The sequence below is a fragment of the Ips typographus genome, linkage group LG4, assembly GCF_016097725.1.
Source record: "Ips typographus isolate SLU linkage group LG4, UJ_Ityp_2.0, whole genome shotgun sequence".
Classification (NCBI taxonomy): Eukaryota; Metazoa; Arthropoda; class Insecta; order Coleoptera; family Curculionidae; genus Ips; species Ips typographus.
The window spans coordinates 4,088,226-4,106,962 of record NC_138425.1 but is presented as its reverse complement, the minus strand read 5'-3'; the positions used below and the strand labels follow the sequence as shown (position 1 = coordinate 4,106,962).

General features: G+C 33.2%; 1 protein-coding gene across 1 annotated transcript; it reads right to left on the bottom strand.

The window, feature by feature from the left end:
* Positions 1–841: 841 nt before the first annotated feature.
* Positions 842–18,310, bottom strand: Frl (formin-like protein). Its single transcript, XM_081979215.1, has 20 exons — positions 17,783–18,310; positions 14,910–14,993; positions 14,766–14,852; positions 14,629–14,708; positions 14,373–14,573; positions 14,172–14,322; positions 13,612–13,860; positions 13,293–13,553; positions 13,157–13,236; positions 12,921–13,105; positions 9,362–9,591; positions 9,105–9,304; positions 8,996–9,051; positions 8,652–8,944; positions 8,497–8,597; positions 8,265–8,443; positions 8,029–8,204; positions 7,873–7,971; positions 6,157–6,276; positions 842–2,145 (listed from the first exon to the last, which is right to left on the bottom strand). Exons 1-20 carry the CDS (start codon positions 17,963–17,965, stop codon positions 1,933–1,935), a joined length of 3,228 nt encoding a protein of 1,075 aa, XP_081835341.1. The 5' UTR covers positions 17,966–18,310; the 3' UTR covers positions 842–1,932.
* Positions 18,311–18,737: the final 427 nt, after the last annotated feature.

Genomic DNA, 18,737 nt, shown 5'->3' with positions numbered 1-18,737 from the left:
GACCTTTTTTACTTTTTTGGGCAATTAGCCAGTTCAATCATTTTAACACATTCTTCCGCTCTTCTGTTCTCAGATCATCATTATATTAATTCTCTGAGCAATTAGCCAACTTAATCATTTCAACACATTCATCCGCTCTTCTTTTATCAGTTTGTTTTTTTTTTATTGTCTGGGCAATTAGCCAGCTCTGAGTAGCCCCTTTTGAGCAATTTTGATTGAGCAGGGTGTGTATTCTTGAAAGGAGGGAAGGGAATTAGCAAGAGAAAGGTCTGTAGAATGTGACAGGAACCCTCAATTGTCTGCTGCTTCTGTCACATTCTATCAACATTTCTCTTGAGCATTCCGTTCCTTGTTTTCAAGAATTAGGGCCCTGGCTAATTCAATCATTTCTACACATTCCTCTGCTTAATTAGAGATGGGCACGTGGAAACAAATATGTCATATAACCACACACGAAAACTGCTAATTCCAAAGGTTCGGCTATCTTCCCGGAAAGTTTCGGAAGAAATACGAAAATTCACATATTTGCCAAACTTTACTCTTCTCTTCTGCTATCAGTTACCATCTTTTTAAAATTTTCTGGGCAATTAGCCACTTCAATCGTTTTCGCTCTTCTTCTATCAGTTAGTCTCTTTTTAAAACTTTCTGGACAATTAGCCAGCTCAATCGTTTAAACGGATTATATGAGTCGGAAACTATAGTCTGAAGTCACTATACATCGGGTCCTTATTCCTGGAATACTAACACAAGTCCATAAAAAAACACTTTTCTCAATCTTTGCCGATACTTACTCTTCAAACAAAAAGTCCAAAAACACATCAGGATAGTAAATAAAAAACGATTTAATTTAAAAATGTACAAAATTTATTACAACTGGTATTTATAAAAAATGTGCTAAGCATAAACATGAATAGAAAGTCACAAATTTCCGTAAACGTCCAAAACGTGGATATAATAATTATTTATGGTGCTAAATTTGCACTTAAATTCAAAAAATCAATATAAAATATGATTTGAATGATATGTTTTTAATTTGCCTTCTTTTCAATAATTCGAGACAGTACAAAAATATTTGCGTAAATAGTAAAAGTATATTTAAATATACAACTTAAAGTTAATTTCCATATTCCTACAAGAATGATGAGAGTTTTTAAGGCACTGTCGTAAATTTATTAACTCAATAATTCACAGGGCCTTGGAAACAAACTACACACGTACATATACAAAAAAATAAATTCTTTTAAATGCAAACTCATTAAATAAAAAATCCCTTAATTTCTCATAGAAACATAACAGGTAATAAAATTCTTAATAGATTAAATGCAATTTTGTTCGAATGTGCATGATATATGAGTATATAAACATCCTAATTTAAAAAAGGCACAGTAATCCTCTAGGTTAAAGCTATTCATACCGTTGTACGTGTAGGTAAAGTGCGACAGTGTAAGTCACTAATAACTGGAAATGCTCCTTCAAAAATTTGAAAAATGACTAGACTATCAATCTCTTTTGCATTTTTTTATTCACCCTACAAGTGAATCTAGTCAAATTAAAAATACGATCAAATGATACTTTGGTTTAATAGACTGGTGAGGAAAAGTACAAATTTTCAAACGAGCATTTTGCTTCAAGAAATTAATTTTCGTTGTTGCATTCAAGACGGTTTTTGGAAGACGTAATATTTCTACATTGGTAAACATCAAAATATGTTCAAATTTAAAAAAACCCTGCACATTATAAAGTGTTTGTCACCGAGAACTGGCCTTAAGCAAAATGTTAGTAAATATAAATTCAAGGAACCATAACGAAGCAAGACCAATTTATAGCTCAAGAAAGTATCCGTTTATAACAGTACTAAAGCTAGCTAATAATCTGTTAGTTAAATCAGCTGTAGGCAATGGATTAATCTGCATCAACAAATCTTAATTATCCTTAAATCTCTATTTCATCCATTGTTTTCGAGAGTCGATTGTTATCGATTTTTCTGCGTTGGCTTCGTCGGACGGCGTCCGCCCTTCGGTACGGTTCGCTTTTAAGCCCCAAAAGAATGTCCTCCAGGGCGCCATTATAAACTTCGTCTTGTTGTAACAGTTTCTTTTCTTGGACCATCTTCGTTTTTGTTTTAAGCTCATTGATTACGGCATCCTGTTAAATGATACTAGGTCAACATTTGTGATTTTGTTAACGTTTTATTTATACAAAAACAGACAATTGAAAGAATTGCAATTTTTGGATGGATATTCAAAAAATGGTAAAGAAAATCGTCGCCTTTCTATCAAAAAATCATTTGGACAAGAATTTACAGGAAAAAATGTCCAGTGTGCGCTGATACATTATATGTTTCATCATAATTTAGAATTAAAATGCACTAAAAGGTATAGTAATGAGCTTTTAAGAAAAAAATCTTGATTTTTAGTTGTAGAAAGATTTAGGGATTATAAAAACGTCATAACTTCTAAATTTCTAAAAATCAAAGCTTTTGATAGTAAGACGACGAAATAAAGAACCCAACAAAGTACTAATTTGAATGTCAAATAGGAATTGTTTAATATAAATTTATATAGTATAGAAAATTTAGAGATATAGGCATTTACTAAGTGCCATACCAAATATCAAAAGTTCAAGTTTTTAAAGTCTTTGTATAGCTATTTCTCTAGATATTGGCCTATACCAAAATTGAAGTATTTAGAACCACACAGATGCTATTTAACCAGGCTAATAGCAAAACGGATTTCATGTTCCTATATCTTAACTTTTTGAGCAACGATTTGGCAACATTTTTAATTTTGACACTAAACAGCAAACAAATTGACACCTGTCGAATTTTCCAATATAACCACGCAATAGATCTCAAAAAGTTAAGATAGGAACAGGCAAACCGTTTTGCTCTACCTCATTCTGGTTAGAGGCTATGACACTACAATTCCGATGGTGTATTCGTTTTCATTCTTCATGGAGCTAGTAGAGCAAATGTGACGTCACAATGACGTAATTTGACAGTTGACCAAATTATGGTTTTTGCCAAATTATGTCATCGTGACGTCACATTCGTTGTGTACCTTAAAAACCGTTGAAGATAGATAGATATAGGAAAAAGATAGACCATTGAACACGATACGTGAACAATATTTGAAACCATAGGAATATTGAAAACTATACAGGGTCTTCCATTTAAAATAAGCTACTTCCTGTATAACCGGAGGTGTAATAACATTTAAAATATTTTAGTTGTATTTGGTATACCTACTGACTTTACTATGCTAGCAAATTTCAAAAACTTTCCTATTATCGGAAGTCTTTATCATATCGATCGATGTCTTTCGTCGTGGGACACCCTGTATAACAATTCGGTTCAATTAAGAAAACTGGCCTTGTCAGCAAGGTTTTGGTATATGAATACAAAATGGTATATAAAAATCTTTTTGGTTTATTAAATTGGACCAAGGCATTTCGAAGATATAGAATGTTGAAAATGACAAAAAATTGGGCTCTCGATTATTTCCACGAGCGGTTTAGTTTATTTAACAATCTAGGCTAATATCTAGAAGATAGGTGGTTAAAACTCTGCTATATAAAAAACTTTCACACCAGATCTCAGCTTACTCTAAACTTGTAAGTAATAGAAACAAAATGAGACTCTGTTCGTTTTGAAGTTCCGTAGATCAAGTAGAGCTAATATAATATAATTTGACAGGTTTGCTGGTCAGATGACAATGGACATTCGCACATATGCAGTCTCAGCATTGTAATGTTTTTGACCAAAACAGGAAAATTACCAACATAAATCAAATTGGTTTGGACGCCCAATATCACATGGAAAAGTTAAAATGAAGAGTTCAGGGAAAAAACAACGGTTGGTTAGCATTTAAGAAAGGCCTGACACCTCTACAGACCCCAACACTCTATGGTTTTACACGGAATGCAAAGTATTACTCCACATCATTAATGAACGTTTGAAAACATTTCTACTCTCACATATAACGGATGAACAGAGAGGATTATTACTAGTTAAGGATACACGGGAGCAGCTACTTGATGATCGCAGATCATATAAAAAATCGAGGGCAAAAACTCAAAACTCTATTTGTGTTTTGTAGACTCTGTGAACTGTCACTTCTGTGGAGAGTGATGAGTGTTCCCAAACATTTGATGTTTTTAATTAAGAGACTCTACCATTACAGGTCAGAACAAGACAGTGTCCAAAGCTTTTAACATAGAGGCCAGTGTCAAACAGGGATGCATACTCTCCCCCACCCTTTACAACATATACAGCGAATACATCATGAGAAAAGTCTTTGACGATTGGGAAGGCGGAATATCAATTGAAAGAGAAAAATAAATAACCTGTGGTATGCGGACTATACCTTCATTATTGATGAAGATGAAGGACCACTAATAATGAAGAAATTTCGAAAAGGAATTGAAGGCTTCAAAGTATGGATGTCATGAAAGAGAAACCCATGAAAACAACAAATCCAAACACATAAAATAGTATCACTACACTACTATACAGGGTAAAAGGACTGAGAAGAAGAAAAATCATCCAGATAGCCATCCAGATTAATAAAACTTAAAATAAACCTACAACTTGTCTATCTCGAGTAGTATAAATTGAGACATTCCTGGTTTTTCTCCTGTACTCTTCGGAAAACGATGTTACTACAAGTTCTTTAGTAGTTGAAATAGTCCATATGGAAACCAGTAAGTTAGCAGATCTTTAAGTGTTGATAAAGTATAATCTAAAAATGTGACATAAATTTACAAGATACAATTGACTATTAAATTCAAAGAAAGTTGCAAGTAATATTTATTTTCAAATTGTCATTCATTATTGTGAATATTTGCGTACATTGTATAGATTATAAGAAAGGTAATATTCTGAAAAAGAAGAACTACCAAAAGTAGGGTTTTAGTTACTCCTTGTAATTATAGTAAATTTTTTAAAGACTTCGGTTTACTTTGGTGCAAATATTCAAACTAAAATGATTGCTAAAATTTTGTTTCATTTGCATAAAACCATTTTCAATCCATTTATATTGCAACAATTCTAAAGATACTAATTTTGCTAGAACCGTTTCTTATGACGTACAATTAACGTGATACTTACCTATCAATAAGCTAAATTCTGCAATTCGTTTATTTTATTTACAGTACTTCTTACAAATAGGAAAAACTCTCTTCCCTTTTAAGTGGTTAAGTTTGATTTACACATTAAGTTAACATCCTGACAATTTGTGTACTAAATCACAACATAATATATTGTCGTTCTGAGCAAAAAGCTTGATCCGTAGATTTAATCCATCATAGTAGTGATTTTAATGTTGTGAGAGGTTTCAGTTGTATTACCGCCCTTTGATTTCAAATCAAAACTCCTCACATTCTATTTTTCTACTGTTCTATTTAAAAAAAAACTACAAGTGCGAGTTTGTCTTTTTTTCAAGTCATTTTGACTGTGTTTTATAGTGCAAAAAGTAATAAACTGCAATTATCAATAAGTAGTCACTTAAACTTAGAATTCCAATACTTCTATGAACAAAACACTGACACAACAGAACCCCAACAAAACCACAAAACGACGGACTGACCAAACCATCAACAAATATACACAAAAACTTCACAAGTACAAAGCGCGATTGGTCGCCTCAACAAAATGTTTTTAGTGTCTTTAAATTAAGACTCGTTAATAGTTGATATATGAAACATGTGAAAAAAGTTAGGAAGGATGAGCACTGAAAGGAAAATGCATGATATAAGCAAAAACCATATAATCTATAAACAAGAGAAAAAATAAACAAAATGCAAAGTAATATAACCGCTATCTTAGGCATGCTTGTTTATGCTAATAGAAGCAATTTATTAATAGAGAACAGTAGTAAACATTATAAATAATTAATATCAAGTATGGCATATGAATTAAATTATTGTAGGATTAATGTGCCTAGACACTCTCTTACTCTCAATAAAAAAAAATTATATACAAAAAACAATTTTCACGTTTATCGTAAGCTAAGCCATTTGAAATTCAAAAAAAAAAGAGGGACCCTAACCTCAACCAAACTGAAGCGTTACGTCAGCAAGACTGCTATGGCCATTTTGAAGCGTGCAACCAAGTTCGCTAAACACTAATTTTTGTGCGAGTGCGTTTGTGAAACATACCTGCTGCTTTTTCGGATTGCATTTTGGCTTTTTGTATGCCTCCTCGTTAGTCTGAGTGTTAGCCGCATTTTGCGCTGCCAGTTCCAGTCTTCTTCTCTGTTCGTTTTCTTGGTCTGCAATCTAGAATAAGTTAGGAGAATTTACTAATAGGTAATTGGAAAAGCTCTGATACTAGATTAAACATTTCTGGTTTATTTCTCTTTGTTGTTACTTTTAAGAAATCCAATAGGATAATTATACAACTATAAAGGTGGGACAAAATTGCCTCTGCTGCAACAGAACGACATGTGAGGGATCTCACGTAATCTGACGGTTGGAGATGGTTTTGTGAGAAAGTGATTATATGACCAGGCGTTATGTGCTCCAACATATGTTCTTTATAAAGATTTGCAATGTTGATTGAAATTTCCGTCCCTTGTATAACAGATAGCATTTAGATGTCTTTCGCACATTCAAAACGGTTCTAGAGGCCTCTGACAATTTAAAAGAACTCTGGGAAGATTTAAGACACTTCTAGGGGCACTTTTTAGGTTCTCAATAGCATTTAGAAGTCTATGAAACTTTTAAAATGGTCCTAGAGGCCTCTAATAATATTAAACAGTTCTGGGAAAGTTTAAAACAGGTGTAGAGGGCTCCGAAACTTTTCAGTAGTATTTAAAGGTCTTTGGCACATTCAAAACACTTGTAGAGGCCTCTGGCACTTTTTAAAAGGTTCTAAATGGCATTTAGAGCTCTATGGTACTTTCAAAACGATCCTAGAAACCTCGGACAATTTCAAACCGTTGTGGGAACGTTTAAGACAGTTGGAAGTGTGCTCTGAAACTTTTCAGAAAGTTCTCAGTAGTATTTAGAAGTCTTTGGCACATTCAAAACGGTCCTGGAGGCCTCTGACAATTTAAAACAACACTGGGAAGATTTAAAACACTTGTAGAGGACTCTGGCACGTTTTAGAAGGTCCTCAATAGCATTTAGAGGGGCATGGAACTTTCAAAATGGTCCTGGAGGCCTCTGACAATTTGAAACAGTTCTGGGAAAATTTAAGACAGGTGTGGAGGGTTCTGGAACTTTTCAGAAAGTTTACAGTAGCATTTAGAGGTCTATGGCACATTCAGGGCCTCTGACAATTTAAAACAACTCTTGGCAGGTTTAAGACACTTGTAGAAGCTTCTGGCACTTTTTAGAAGGTTCTCAATAGAATTTAGAGCTCTATGGAACTTTCAAAACGATCCTAGAGACCTCGGGCAATTTCAAACAGTTCTGGGAACGTTTAAGACAGTTGGAAGTTTTCTCTCTGGGCTCTGGAACTTTTCAGAAAGTTCTCAGTAGTATTTAGAAGTCTTTAGCACATTCAAAACAGTCCTGGAGGCCTCTGACATCTTAAAACAACACTGGGAAGATTTAAAACACTTGTAGAGGCCTCTGGCACGTTTTACAAGGTCCTCAATAGCATTTAGAGGGGTATGGAACTTTCAAAACGGTCCTAGAGGCCTCTGACAATTCAAAACAACTCTGGGAAGGTTTAAGACACTTGTAGAAGCTTCTGGCACTTTTTAGAAGATTGTCAGTAGCATTTAGGGATCTCTGGCACTCAAAATGGCAATAGAGGTTTATAGGTCAAAATAGGACTAACATTAGGTGCTCCCAAATAGAAAATAGCTAGTATGATGTTAAAACACATTTCTATGACTTAAAATATTTATAGTAATACTGACTTACCTTAAAGGACTTCACAAAACGCACCAACAGAGAAAAGAACGTGTTGGCATCAGTCGTCCTGGCAGAATCCGCAAAATATTCCACGCATTCCCGGAAAGCCTGTATAAAATCAATTTTTTCAACACACACACACCCAGAAAATTTAATTGAACTTACCTCTTGACATAGCTTGAAATCACTTCTCAATCTTCGTAATTTATCCTCTGTGTTCGCCAAAAAATCTCTCAAAACCAAACTGTTATTTCCCCTTCCTCTAATTTCAGCTTCTTTCCGCACAGCGTCCATACCTTTTTCCAGTTCATGAACGTCGGTAGAGATGTTTTCAATGGATACTAGAAAACAAGATATTGCCAAAAATTTAGTGAAAACAAAAAATAAATAAATAGACGAACCCATAGCGGCTTTTTCTATGTAGTGCAACTCGCATTCGAAATTCAGCAAGTCGGGGAATTTCTGCCTTATCGTGGCAACTATGTAGTGCAAAAGACAGGTGCGTTTGTCTGACGATTTTGTGTCCAACAACGAGTCCAAGGAATGCAATTTGAACCCGTAGGCTGGTCCTCTTTTAGCGCTGTGAAAATGAATAATAAATACACATTTTAAGTGTTAAAAGTGCAAAATTACCTGTTTAAGTAGTTGCCGAAAGCTAGAACAACCTCCAAAACCGATCGTAGTTTTCTAGACGTTTTGACAGAGTTGGATGCTGATATTACAGCGTGTATTTGCTGAAAACAATCAACAATTTAATGCCTTTATAGCATTTTGTAGTAAAAACTTACAGGTTGTATTAAATGCAGACTATCAAAAAAATTGCCGATATAATTCATAATCGACAATTTGGCTGATATCCGGTCAACTTTAGTTAACTGCAACAAAAACTTATCCTCCTCAGTCAAAATGTTTATGTTCTTCTTTTCTTGCACGTATTCCTTGTAGGCTTTGGTTTCTTGCTCTGTGGGCACCATCCTTTGCAGTAGTTCCACATTTTCCAGAGATAACTGCTTTAGATCCAACATATTAATTGCTGTTATCACTTTTTCGGGCGTCATTTCTAATTTCCTGCGTGATATTGCTGTAACCACATTAGTTATTACTGAATTACAGTTCAGTTGGATGAACTTACCGATATTTCGAAGTCGGGTGTGCTCAAGCAATGTAATATTTTCAGGTTTTTTGAATCTGCAATGAGAGATTGTTTACAGTTTGATAATTAAAGTTTTTAAGGGTTTTACCGTTTGCTAGGGTAAGTCTGAAGTCCGTCGGTTTCAGAATCACCGTTAGCAAGATACCCGGCCGGACCAATTTTGAATTTCTCCTCAAATTCACCGAAATCAATGTGACTGTACAGTTTATCATCGTCCAGTTCGTTAAACACAGTGCCTCTAACCTGATTAGGTTTCAAAGCGATCCAGTTTATCGTCGGAAGTTTGTACTAAAAAAATAATTTGCTTTGTGGCTTTTGTGTGAGTTTTTTCCTCAATGAAAATACCTTGGTCTGAACTTTTCTCTTAATAGTCATAGCTCCCTCAGGCGCTTGCATAAAACCAGCTGGTGGTGGCGGTATGGGTGCTAATGGAATACCGACACTTGGTGGTTTTGGTGGGGGAGGTGGACAAGGAGGTGGCGGGGGAGCAACCACAACAGGTGGAGGAGGATCGGGTGGCGACGTTGGAGCAGTCGTTGAAGGTGAAGAAGATGAGTATTCAGATACTGAAGAGTCTGAAAAATATATTACAAAATTGTTCTTACTTTTTAATTACATATTTGCTTATTTTATATGCTATGCTATACAGGGCGAAATGAGTAAACCTAGAATTGGAAAATTTTTAAAAATTCATTTTTGGATCAAATTCCCAGAGAATATAAAGAATTTTTGGAAAATGATGAATAAAGGCACATCAAAATGCCATATAGATGTATTTCTTGGAGTAACCACACTGTAAGTAGCCTTTACAGCTCCACGGAGTCAAATTTGACAGTTCTGACGTTAAGAAACACTTTTATACTTTTCTTAAGTGACACGACAGCTGTCATAACTGTGGGAATTTTCATCAATAAATATATTAATAACTGGTCCTTACATATAACAAAACACAAAACTCAATGGAGTATGTTATGGTATTAGAATTGTTGGCAGATATATGAGCCAGAGAGCATGTAGGCAGTTGCATTTCGCAAATTTTGAGTCTTCGTTGAGATACGGAATAATATTCTGGGGTAAAAGAAGTCAGATGCAAAACATTTTTGTAACACAAAAACGAGTTATTAGGATAATAAATAAGATGGGCTACCACGAAACATGTAGAACAGTTTTTAAAAAAATGAGAATTCTTACGGCATATGCACTTTACATATATGAATGTTTAGTATTTTTTATTAGAAACAAACCCTTATTTAATCTTGTGGCCAAAACTAGCATGAGGTCACTAAATGTAAACTACCCACAGCCACGGCTAGCAGTAACTGAAACTTGTCCATACTACATGTGCATAAAATATATTACCAGATAAGTTTAAATTAATACAATCTGAGAAACTTTTCAAACGGGAAATCAAAGAAATGCTAATAAATCTGGAACCCTATTGCTTACAAGATTTTAATAATGAACTGTAATTTGAAAAGCCATCATTATTTTATTGTAACTCTAGAATAGGTTTTAGATGAAGTGAAAGTGTGTATCTTAGTTCTAAACTAAATCTTGTGACGCTTTTTCACTTTGTGTTGTATATAATATGTTATATGCGATCATCAATGTTGAACCAGAGCTGGGCAGTATTTGAAAAAGTATTTCAAGTCCTTTTAAGTTCTGGTATTTGGTATTTGAAATACTCAACTGCAGTATTTGGAATTGGAATTTGGTCTAGTTTAGTTATGAAATATTGTGTTATTTTATTTGAATTTTTGAACAGTTTAATGGAATTAAAGTAATCTTACTATCTTACTATTTTGGCAATAATGAAAATTCAAAATGGTATTCTGTCATTGCTTCTGACTTTGTGGTTTTTTCCTTATTCACCCTACTCACCTATCCTAGATATCTCTGGTTCTAATAATTACGATTGTAGCAAATACTAGAAATAAAAAAACACAAACTGTTTGCAACATGTAAGATCACACAAAAAAATAAAACTGCATATTATTATTGAGCTTATACCAACAGTTTCCAAGACTAACCTTAAAAAAGTCAAATTACAAATTAGTATACATTTTCTAATTAATTTTTTGAGGAATACTTTCTGATTTAATTTGGACAAAATTTACAAATCTTTCGCCAATGTTTTGACAGTATCATTTATTTTTTAAGACTTAGGTTTGAGAATTAAATAATTTTCTTTATACTTCTTTGAAAACCTTGTATTTTTATCTCTATTAGGACTAATAAAAAACGGGTTTCTCTGTGCGCCCGCACGAAAATGTTACTCCTTTTATTTATGCTGAGTAAAATGGCTTTAAAATAGAAACGTACAGCACAATACAGTGCGTTTTTTTTAACGCGCAACATAGGATTTTACGTGTTAAATTTTTAAGCCCATGTTAGACCATTTTATTTTGGAACTGCAAGTCTATAACTTGACGGGTGTGTCTTTAGTACCCTGAAGCTTAAGTAGGTCTACCAATTTGGTGTAAAAAGTGATTAAAACTGGAAAAAAATAATTTTTTCTCTAAAAGATTTTATCGTTCCATACTCCCTGTATGCATTGTTGTTCCTTGTTGTTTTTATACTGGCAGGGCAGGTAGCAAGTGACATATTTTGACTGCATCACGACCCGACATCTTTTGAACGTCAAAAGGGCATTTTATGATTGTTTGGAATACTGTTTGGCTTCAAAGGGAGGTCACTTTGAACAATTCACTTATCAAAATACTTCTTTTGTTCTTAACTTTCTTGATATAAAGTTAATGATCACCCTGTTTTACTTTCTACGCCAAATTTTACCTGCTACCTGCCGTGCCAGTATCAAAAACAACAAAGAACAACAATGCATACAGGGAGTATGAAAGGATAAAACCTTTTCGAAAAAAGATGATTTTTTGCAAGCTTTTTACACTTTTTAGGCCGATTTGGTAAACTTACTTAAGCTTCAGGGTACGAAACAGCCACCCGTCAAGTTTTATACTTGTAGTTCCAAAATAACATGGTCTAACATGGGCTTAAAAATTTAACCACGTGAAATCCTATGTTGCGCGTTAAAAAAAACGCACTGTATATTAAATTTAAGACAATTTATAAGCCGACAAATATTTAGTACAAACCTGCATTGTCATTTAATATGTAAATGCTGGAATATTTAGATTTTTGCAGTATTTTTTGACGTTTTATGGACATTGCCTGATAGTGATAACTTACAACAATGAATTCATCTTTGAACTACTTTAAACTAGTCATAGAAATTAGTCAAGTAATGTCTTTTTTTCTTAAGTCTCGTTTTCGTTAATAATTCGTCCAAAAATAGGTTTTCCGTGCTTGCATGACTTCCTGAATTGGTCATACGCGCACCGAAAAACCTTCCAATCAACCTTGGTAACGTTATGAAGCAAGAAAGGTATTAATAAACGGTAATTCAATAATTTTCGAAAAAAAAATAGAACGATAGCTTCACGTTGTTATGGAACAAAAACAAACACTGGAAACTTTTTCATTTAAGCGGTAATTATAAAGCTTTCGTGGTATTACCTCCGAATAAATTCCTATTCCCGATTATTTGTAAAAAATGTATGATTACTGAGAAATAGCCTGATTAAGTAAATCAGAATCAGTTTAGATAAGAAAGATCAATAAAATTACATTTATTGCAATGTCAACAAAAACATATTCATCCTAGCTTAAAACTCTGCTAGTTGGGCTTATAAAACCTGGTAGGAAATACACTTTTCAAATGATTACCAAGTTTCTTATTGATAAAAATAAAGCTTTTTAAGCTGTAATATACAGCCAAACCCATATATTAGGCGGAACATCAAGCCAAAATACGATGAGGTAGCAATGTAATAGACAAGTTTAATTTTCAGTATTATCTCACAGTACAATAAAAAACAACCATGCTTACCTGTATTGATAAGAGGAACTTGTTCGGTAGGAGACAATCCTTTACTTTGCAACTCGGCCAGTTTGTTTTCAAACTGGGACTGCCGATGTTTGGATTCCTGCTCATGGTTTTGAACTACCCTTCTAAGCGTACTGACCTCTTCATCCGCTTTCTTTTTAAATTCCAAAAGATCTTCTTTGTCTTGCCTGAAAACTATCACTTAATAAATAACATAAAAAGTGGTCACAACAACCAACCTCAGTTGAATTAATTCAGTTTCCAACATGGCAATTTTCTCTAAAGCTGCATGCTCGATATCTTGCATCCGCTCATGCATCTAAACAGATAGTTTCAAGTGAATTAAATTCTAGTTATGCACGTGTTTTGCTCTACCTGGGCTAGTTCATCTTCTAATTCAGTAACTTTTTCCAGAGCTGACGTTTTAGTTTCGCTGTCTTCCATCAAAGCCGCTACATCAAATACGTTATCCAAATAAGCAGATATCTGAACTTGCAGTTCTTCACTTTCAGTGAATCTCAATTTTTCTAAATAATTATCCAATCCGAGTGCGGTAAACTCGTATTGGAGATGCACCCGAAAATTCATGTCTTCAACTGAATGAACTATGATGTTTACAAATTGCATACAGGCTACCTAAAGCATTCACGTTAAACTTAAGCCATTGGCTTTCATTTGTACTTTAAAACCTTACCATAAACTCAATGTGAAAGACATCATAATTTAAAAAATAGTCCATTAAAGTTTGAAATCTGTGCGTCTCGTGACAGACTTCCTTAAAGTTGTCAAAGGCTGACAATATTATTTCATGTCCGCCTTTAACTAAACATATTGCTGCGAGTAATTCTAAAACTAAGGCTTTGGTTCTGAGACTTTTGTGCATTAAACTAAGTGATATGCAGTTGATTGCTTCCCGGTGCTGTATTACCATATTAAAACCGTACTGAAAAATCAAAATAAATGTTACAGTTCCGTTATTGTTGTTAGGTGTTAAATCAGCAATTTATCAGAAATAAAAATTAAGTCATTTATTTATCTGGAAAGCATTCAAACAGTTTAAATAATGACAGTAGCTGAATCATAAAAAAACCACAATAGACTTATTAATCAAGCAATTTCGTTTTTATTCCTTGATAGGAACTATTGTTATCTTAACACAGTTTCTGCAACGTTGTTATATTGTTTAAATACGTGCTAAATTTAGTCCAACATTCATTTTAACTTAGATCACTAAGATTCAATAAATCAACTTACCTTATTATTCATTATTGCTCTCATACACATAATACAAACATGAATATCATCTTTAGATTCACCCATATTTAATTTGGCGACATGTTTGGATCTCCTCTTCAAACTGGGACTGTCGCTAACATCCATTGACATCCGCATATACCCATTTGACCTACAATCGCACCGTAATCTCCAGAAATAAATAGGTAAAATAGTAAGTACCTATCAAACGTTTTATCTATGCTTTTTTCAAAAGTATTAGACCCTAAATTAGATTGAGTATTTGAAGTCAGTCTTTCCTCTGAAGAGGATCGCGACTCAGCGATCCTCTGTTCGTGTCTCATCATTCCTAGACGAAAGCTTAGATAGTCAATTAGCAAGTCCAAACCTTTGTTTTCGTCATTGAGAAACTCTCGCACCCATCTAAAATTTTAGTGGGTGACAGTTATTCACATTAAACTACAAAGGACCTGCATACTCTATGTGGTTCGTCCTGAGGGATATTTCAAGATCTCTTAACACTTGTGTGGATGTAGATTCTACCACCATTTTACGTTTCTAAAAAACCATTCATAACTCAGTTAAATTGCTGTAAATTTTATGCTTTAGTCTTACTCTATGACTTCTGGAAGCTTTTGGGTCTAGATAGGTTCTTAACTTGTTGAGATAGTAAGAAGGAGGGTCTTTTGCTTGTACCATTTCCTAAACATAGTAAAAGCCAGTTTGAGTTAATATTTATGTCATCTTTAGCACACAAACCTGATCACAGATAATGTCCCATTTTTTTTCAGAGTCATAACTTTTTAGTAGTTTGGCTTTATCAGGAGGAAGATCCATAGATGCCTAAAATAATTATTACACTTTGAAACTGACATATTTAATAAATATATACATTTGCAAAGATGAGTAATTGTTAAAAATATACCAAATTAGTTTCACAGATGTTAAGTCCTGGTAACAAAAATGTAAACAAATGCAGTCAAAATTATACAGAGTTTCGGTAAGCAAGTTTAGTTATTTCTTGTTCAGATTCAATAAACAATATCTTCTATTCAGGGTGTCCTAGCTGCGAATGAACCACTTTAACTTTAAAACCAAGTTAGCCTTATGTAGTTCTCACTCTCACTTTGTCTTAAGTATTTTTTTCTAAGGTCCAAGCAAAGAATAAACTGCTGGTGCATTAGTGTAGGTAAGAAATGTAAAATTTAGTGAGTGTTACTTGAGAATTGACAGCATTATTAGGAAATTGTAGGCATTGTCAGGGAATTAGTGAGCATTCTTGGGGTTTTTAGTCATGCGCATTTTACTAGCACAATTAAGTTTCAAAGCTAATAAGTTTTCTTTTGGATTGAACATGTTTTTAATTTTATATTATTTTTATCAATAATAATTAGTAATAAAGCTTAATTAAGTAACTAGAACAAAAACTCTAAGACAGGCTATAAAAAAGCTTATCTCTATGACTTTCCTATTATTTTTTTTACTCTTGTTTTAGGTGAAATTTTTATTGATTTATGGATACCTTGGACATTACTGATCATTACAGTGTTGTTATAATATACAATAGACGAAAAAAACTTTAGAATAAACGAATAGAAACAGAATTCTGCAGTTACAAGCTTTTAAAATCATTCTCAATTTATTTTCAGCTTTCATTCAATCAGTCTGATCTAGGACACCCTGTATATTAAAAAATGTAAAAAGGTTAGTAAATATACAGGTTAATACCCACAAATAAAAATAAACTAACCCATCCTTCTCAAGTAATTTTATTGTCAATTATTAAAAAAAAGTTCAAGCAGTCCAATGCCTTACATCCACTTAATACTTATTATTTATGGTCTGCACTTTGTTCACCATAGAAAATAACTTTAATAAATGTATCAAAATTTGTCAGCATTTCAAATAAAATGAGAAAATATAATGTATCTCATAACCATGAAAAGGTTAAGCACTACAGCTGCAGTGTTGCCACATTAAAAAAAATATGAATACATGTATAAATTTGGATCAACATCAACTAAAAGTTGTGCAAATAATCTTCAACAAATAATAAATTATGCAAACTACTTTCAATATACAAATATGTGATGGCATAGTAGTACTTCTAAGAGTATTTCTCGAGGTATTTCTTATATTGCTGTGTTCCTGTGTCTTTCAGAAGTTACAATAATACTACCACTTTTTTGCCATATTCTTTAAAACATGCAAACAGTGCAAACCCCTATGGGTGCAAATGGGAATAATGATAAGAAATCTAACATTCCCAGTTCAAGGAAGGTAATTTACAATAGGAGGTTACAAGCTTTTTTGAGTATACATAGCTCTGATAAGTAGCCCTATTTAAATTATCTCTCTATTTAACTCAATATCTGGTTTAATACAATAGGAAACACTAACCAGTTTCAAGTTTAAAAACTCATGTGGCAGCATTGACAGCTTCTAAATTTATCCTATACTTATACCAAATTATAATTTTTATTAGGTACTTTATGATACAACTAATCCCAATTATTAGAGTTGGGATTAACACATATCCAAGTAGTCATGTGGTATTTATGAGTGACAATTTCTCAGCAAAGTACATAAATGTGTTCAATTTCTAGAAATACAAGTAGAAATAGCATGACTTTTGCTCAACATATTCTACAATTTTACTCCATAAATTGTGAAACATGTAAATTTAACAAACATACTTATCAAACTTATTTGTTCAGACTTAGAACAACAAAATGTGGTTTGTTGTTTATATTTGCACAAAAGGGTTGAAAGAACCTTAAAAATACATTCCAGTTATTTCTTCTTAGTAAGATCAAATTCATAATTCGTTTTGCCTCAAATTTAGGAAATGTACCAAACTATTGCTCTTAAAATTTTATTTTTGCATTATTGATCTTGTAAGACTCTCCTGCAGTTTTGTCTGTAATGATCAAGCCTTTACAACTTCCTCGACAACTTCACAAGTTTTCTTTAAACAGTTTTAAAATTATATAGCCAATATGAATTATTCCTGCTGTTGTACATTTCATATCTCTTGATCTATTTTAAACTTAGTTTTAAATATCCTAGTGGAAAAAGAGAAAAACCTCCAGAAAAGCAGTTTCAAGGCTTAACCCATTTAAATAATTAGGCTTCTTGACTGGTAACATAGTTTTAAATAATTATAAAATAACCTACTGAACTGTATTAGTACTTGAACTAGTAGTAAAGTTAGTGTCAGTTGTGTTTTGAATATTATTTTAATCAAGATTTTAATACCATTGGAAAATGCTAGTACCTAAATAGTTGTTTATTAAATATAATAGAGATAGATAGATATTAGATGGGTGAAAAGCTGACATCATACATTTAATAAACAGCCTTGATTCTCCAATTAATTGCAGGAAGCAGGACAACATTACTCTGATTTGATATCAAACACAGTGACTGAGTTACACTGGAGACTTACACTGAAATATCCACATAATTTTGAAGTAAATATACAATAGGAAAGGAAAGGGATTCAACCCATTCATAAAAGTGATAACAACTATAAGAGAGCAACATAAATTATAATAACAATCTGCATTTAAAGTTAAAAAAATTGAATAGATTAGCACCTACACAGGACATTAAAATGTATAGATTCTTACCAAAACTTTGGTAAATCGGCGTTCCAACTCTCCTGGATCAGGCATGGCCTGTTTGGCCTTTGCTTTGATGGTACTTTGCCTGATGCTGGCTTGCCTGCCATGGAGCTTAGAGCCCACAATTGAAGAGTATTCAGTAGTTTCCGTCCCATTTTCTTCAGGTTCTTTTGTAAACGACAATCCCATTGTCTTTTACTGTATTAAAGCACTGGTTTTATAGCATATAGCTGCTAAGTAATAAACACTGCATCCCATTAAAAATATTTACTAAACATGCAACAGGTTTGTGTACTTGTAATAAAGGCGACTAAGGCGAGTCTTGCGTTTTCTACCATCATTCGACGAGTACCGCCTCACAATGTATGATTCACCGATGACGGATATATGCAAAAAACATTGGAAATTTGTAAAGAAACATCAATCTCTAGTACTATTGAACGTAAAAGTAAAAACCAAACTGAAAGAATTTCTGAATGAATAATCTAGTTGGATCCCAGATCCCACCTACTCCTCCTACACCCTACACTGACAGTGACATTTTACGAATGACGTTTTGTTCGAATTATGGATGTCATAAATTAATAACTTCCGCTGTCAACTGTTAAAATGTTATGAGTAATCTATTTGTATCAATCACAATCTCACGTGTAGGAAAATGTATTACGGGTTGCCTCAAAAAATAAAATTTCTTATTAATGTAACTTAAAAATTAATTTTACTAATGTAAAAATTCCACATCATTAGTTTCATTTATTCAAAAAAGGAGTTGCACAACCAGGTGCAGTCTTAGGTACTCTTAAATACGTCGGTTTAATCCGCCATTAATCAAGTGAATTATCTAATTGATGTTATTACAACATTATTTTTAAATCATACTTTAGCCATTCTTTAGCTTTCGCTATAATATAATAATATACAGTAAGGATTTTGACTTGCGCTGCTTTATACGCAACCATAG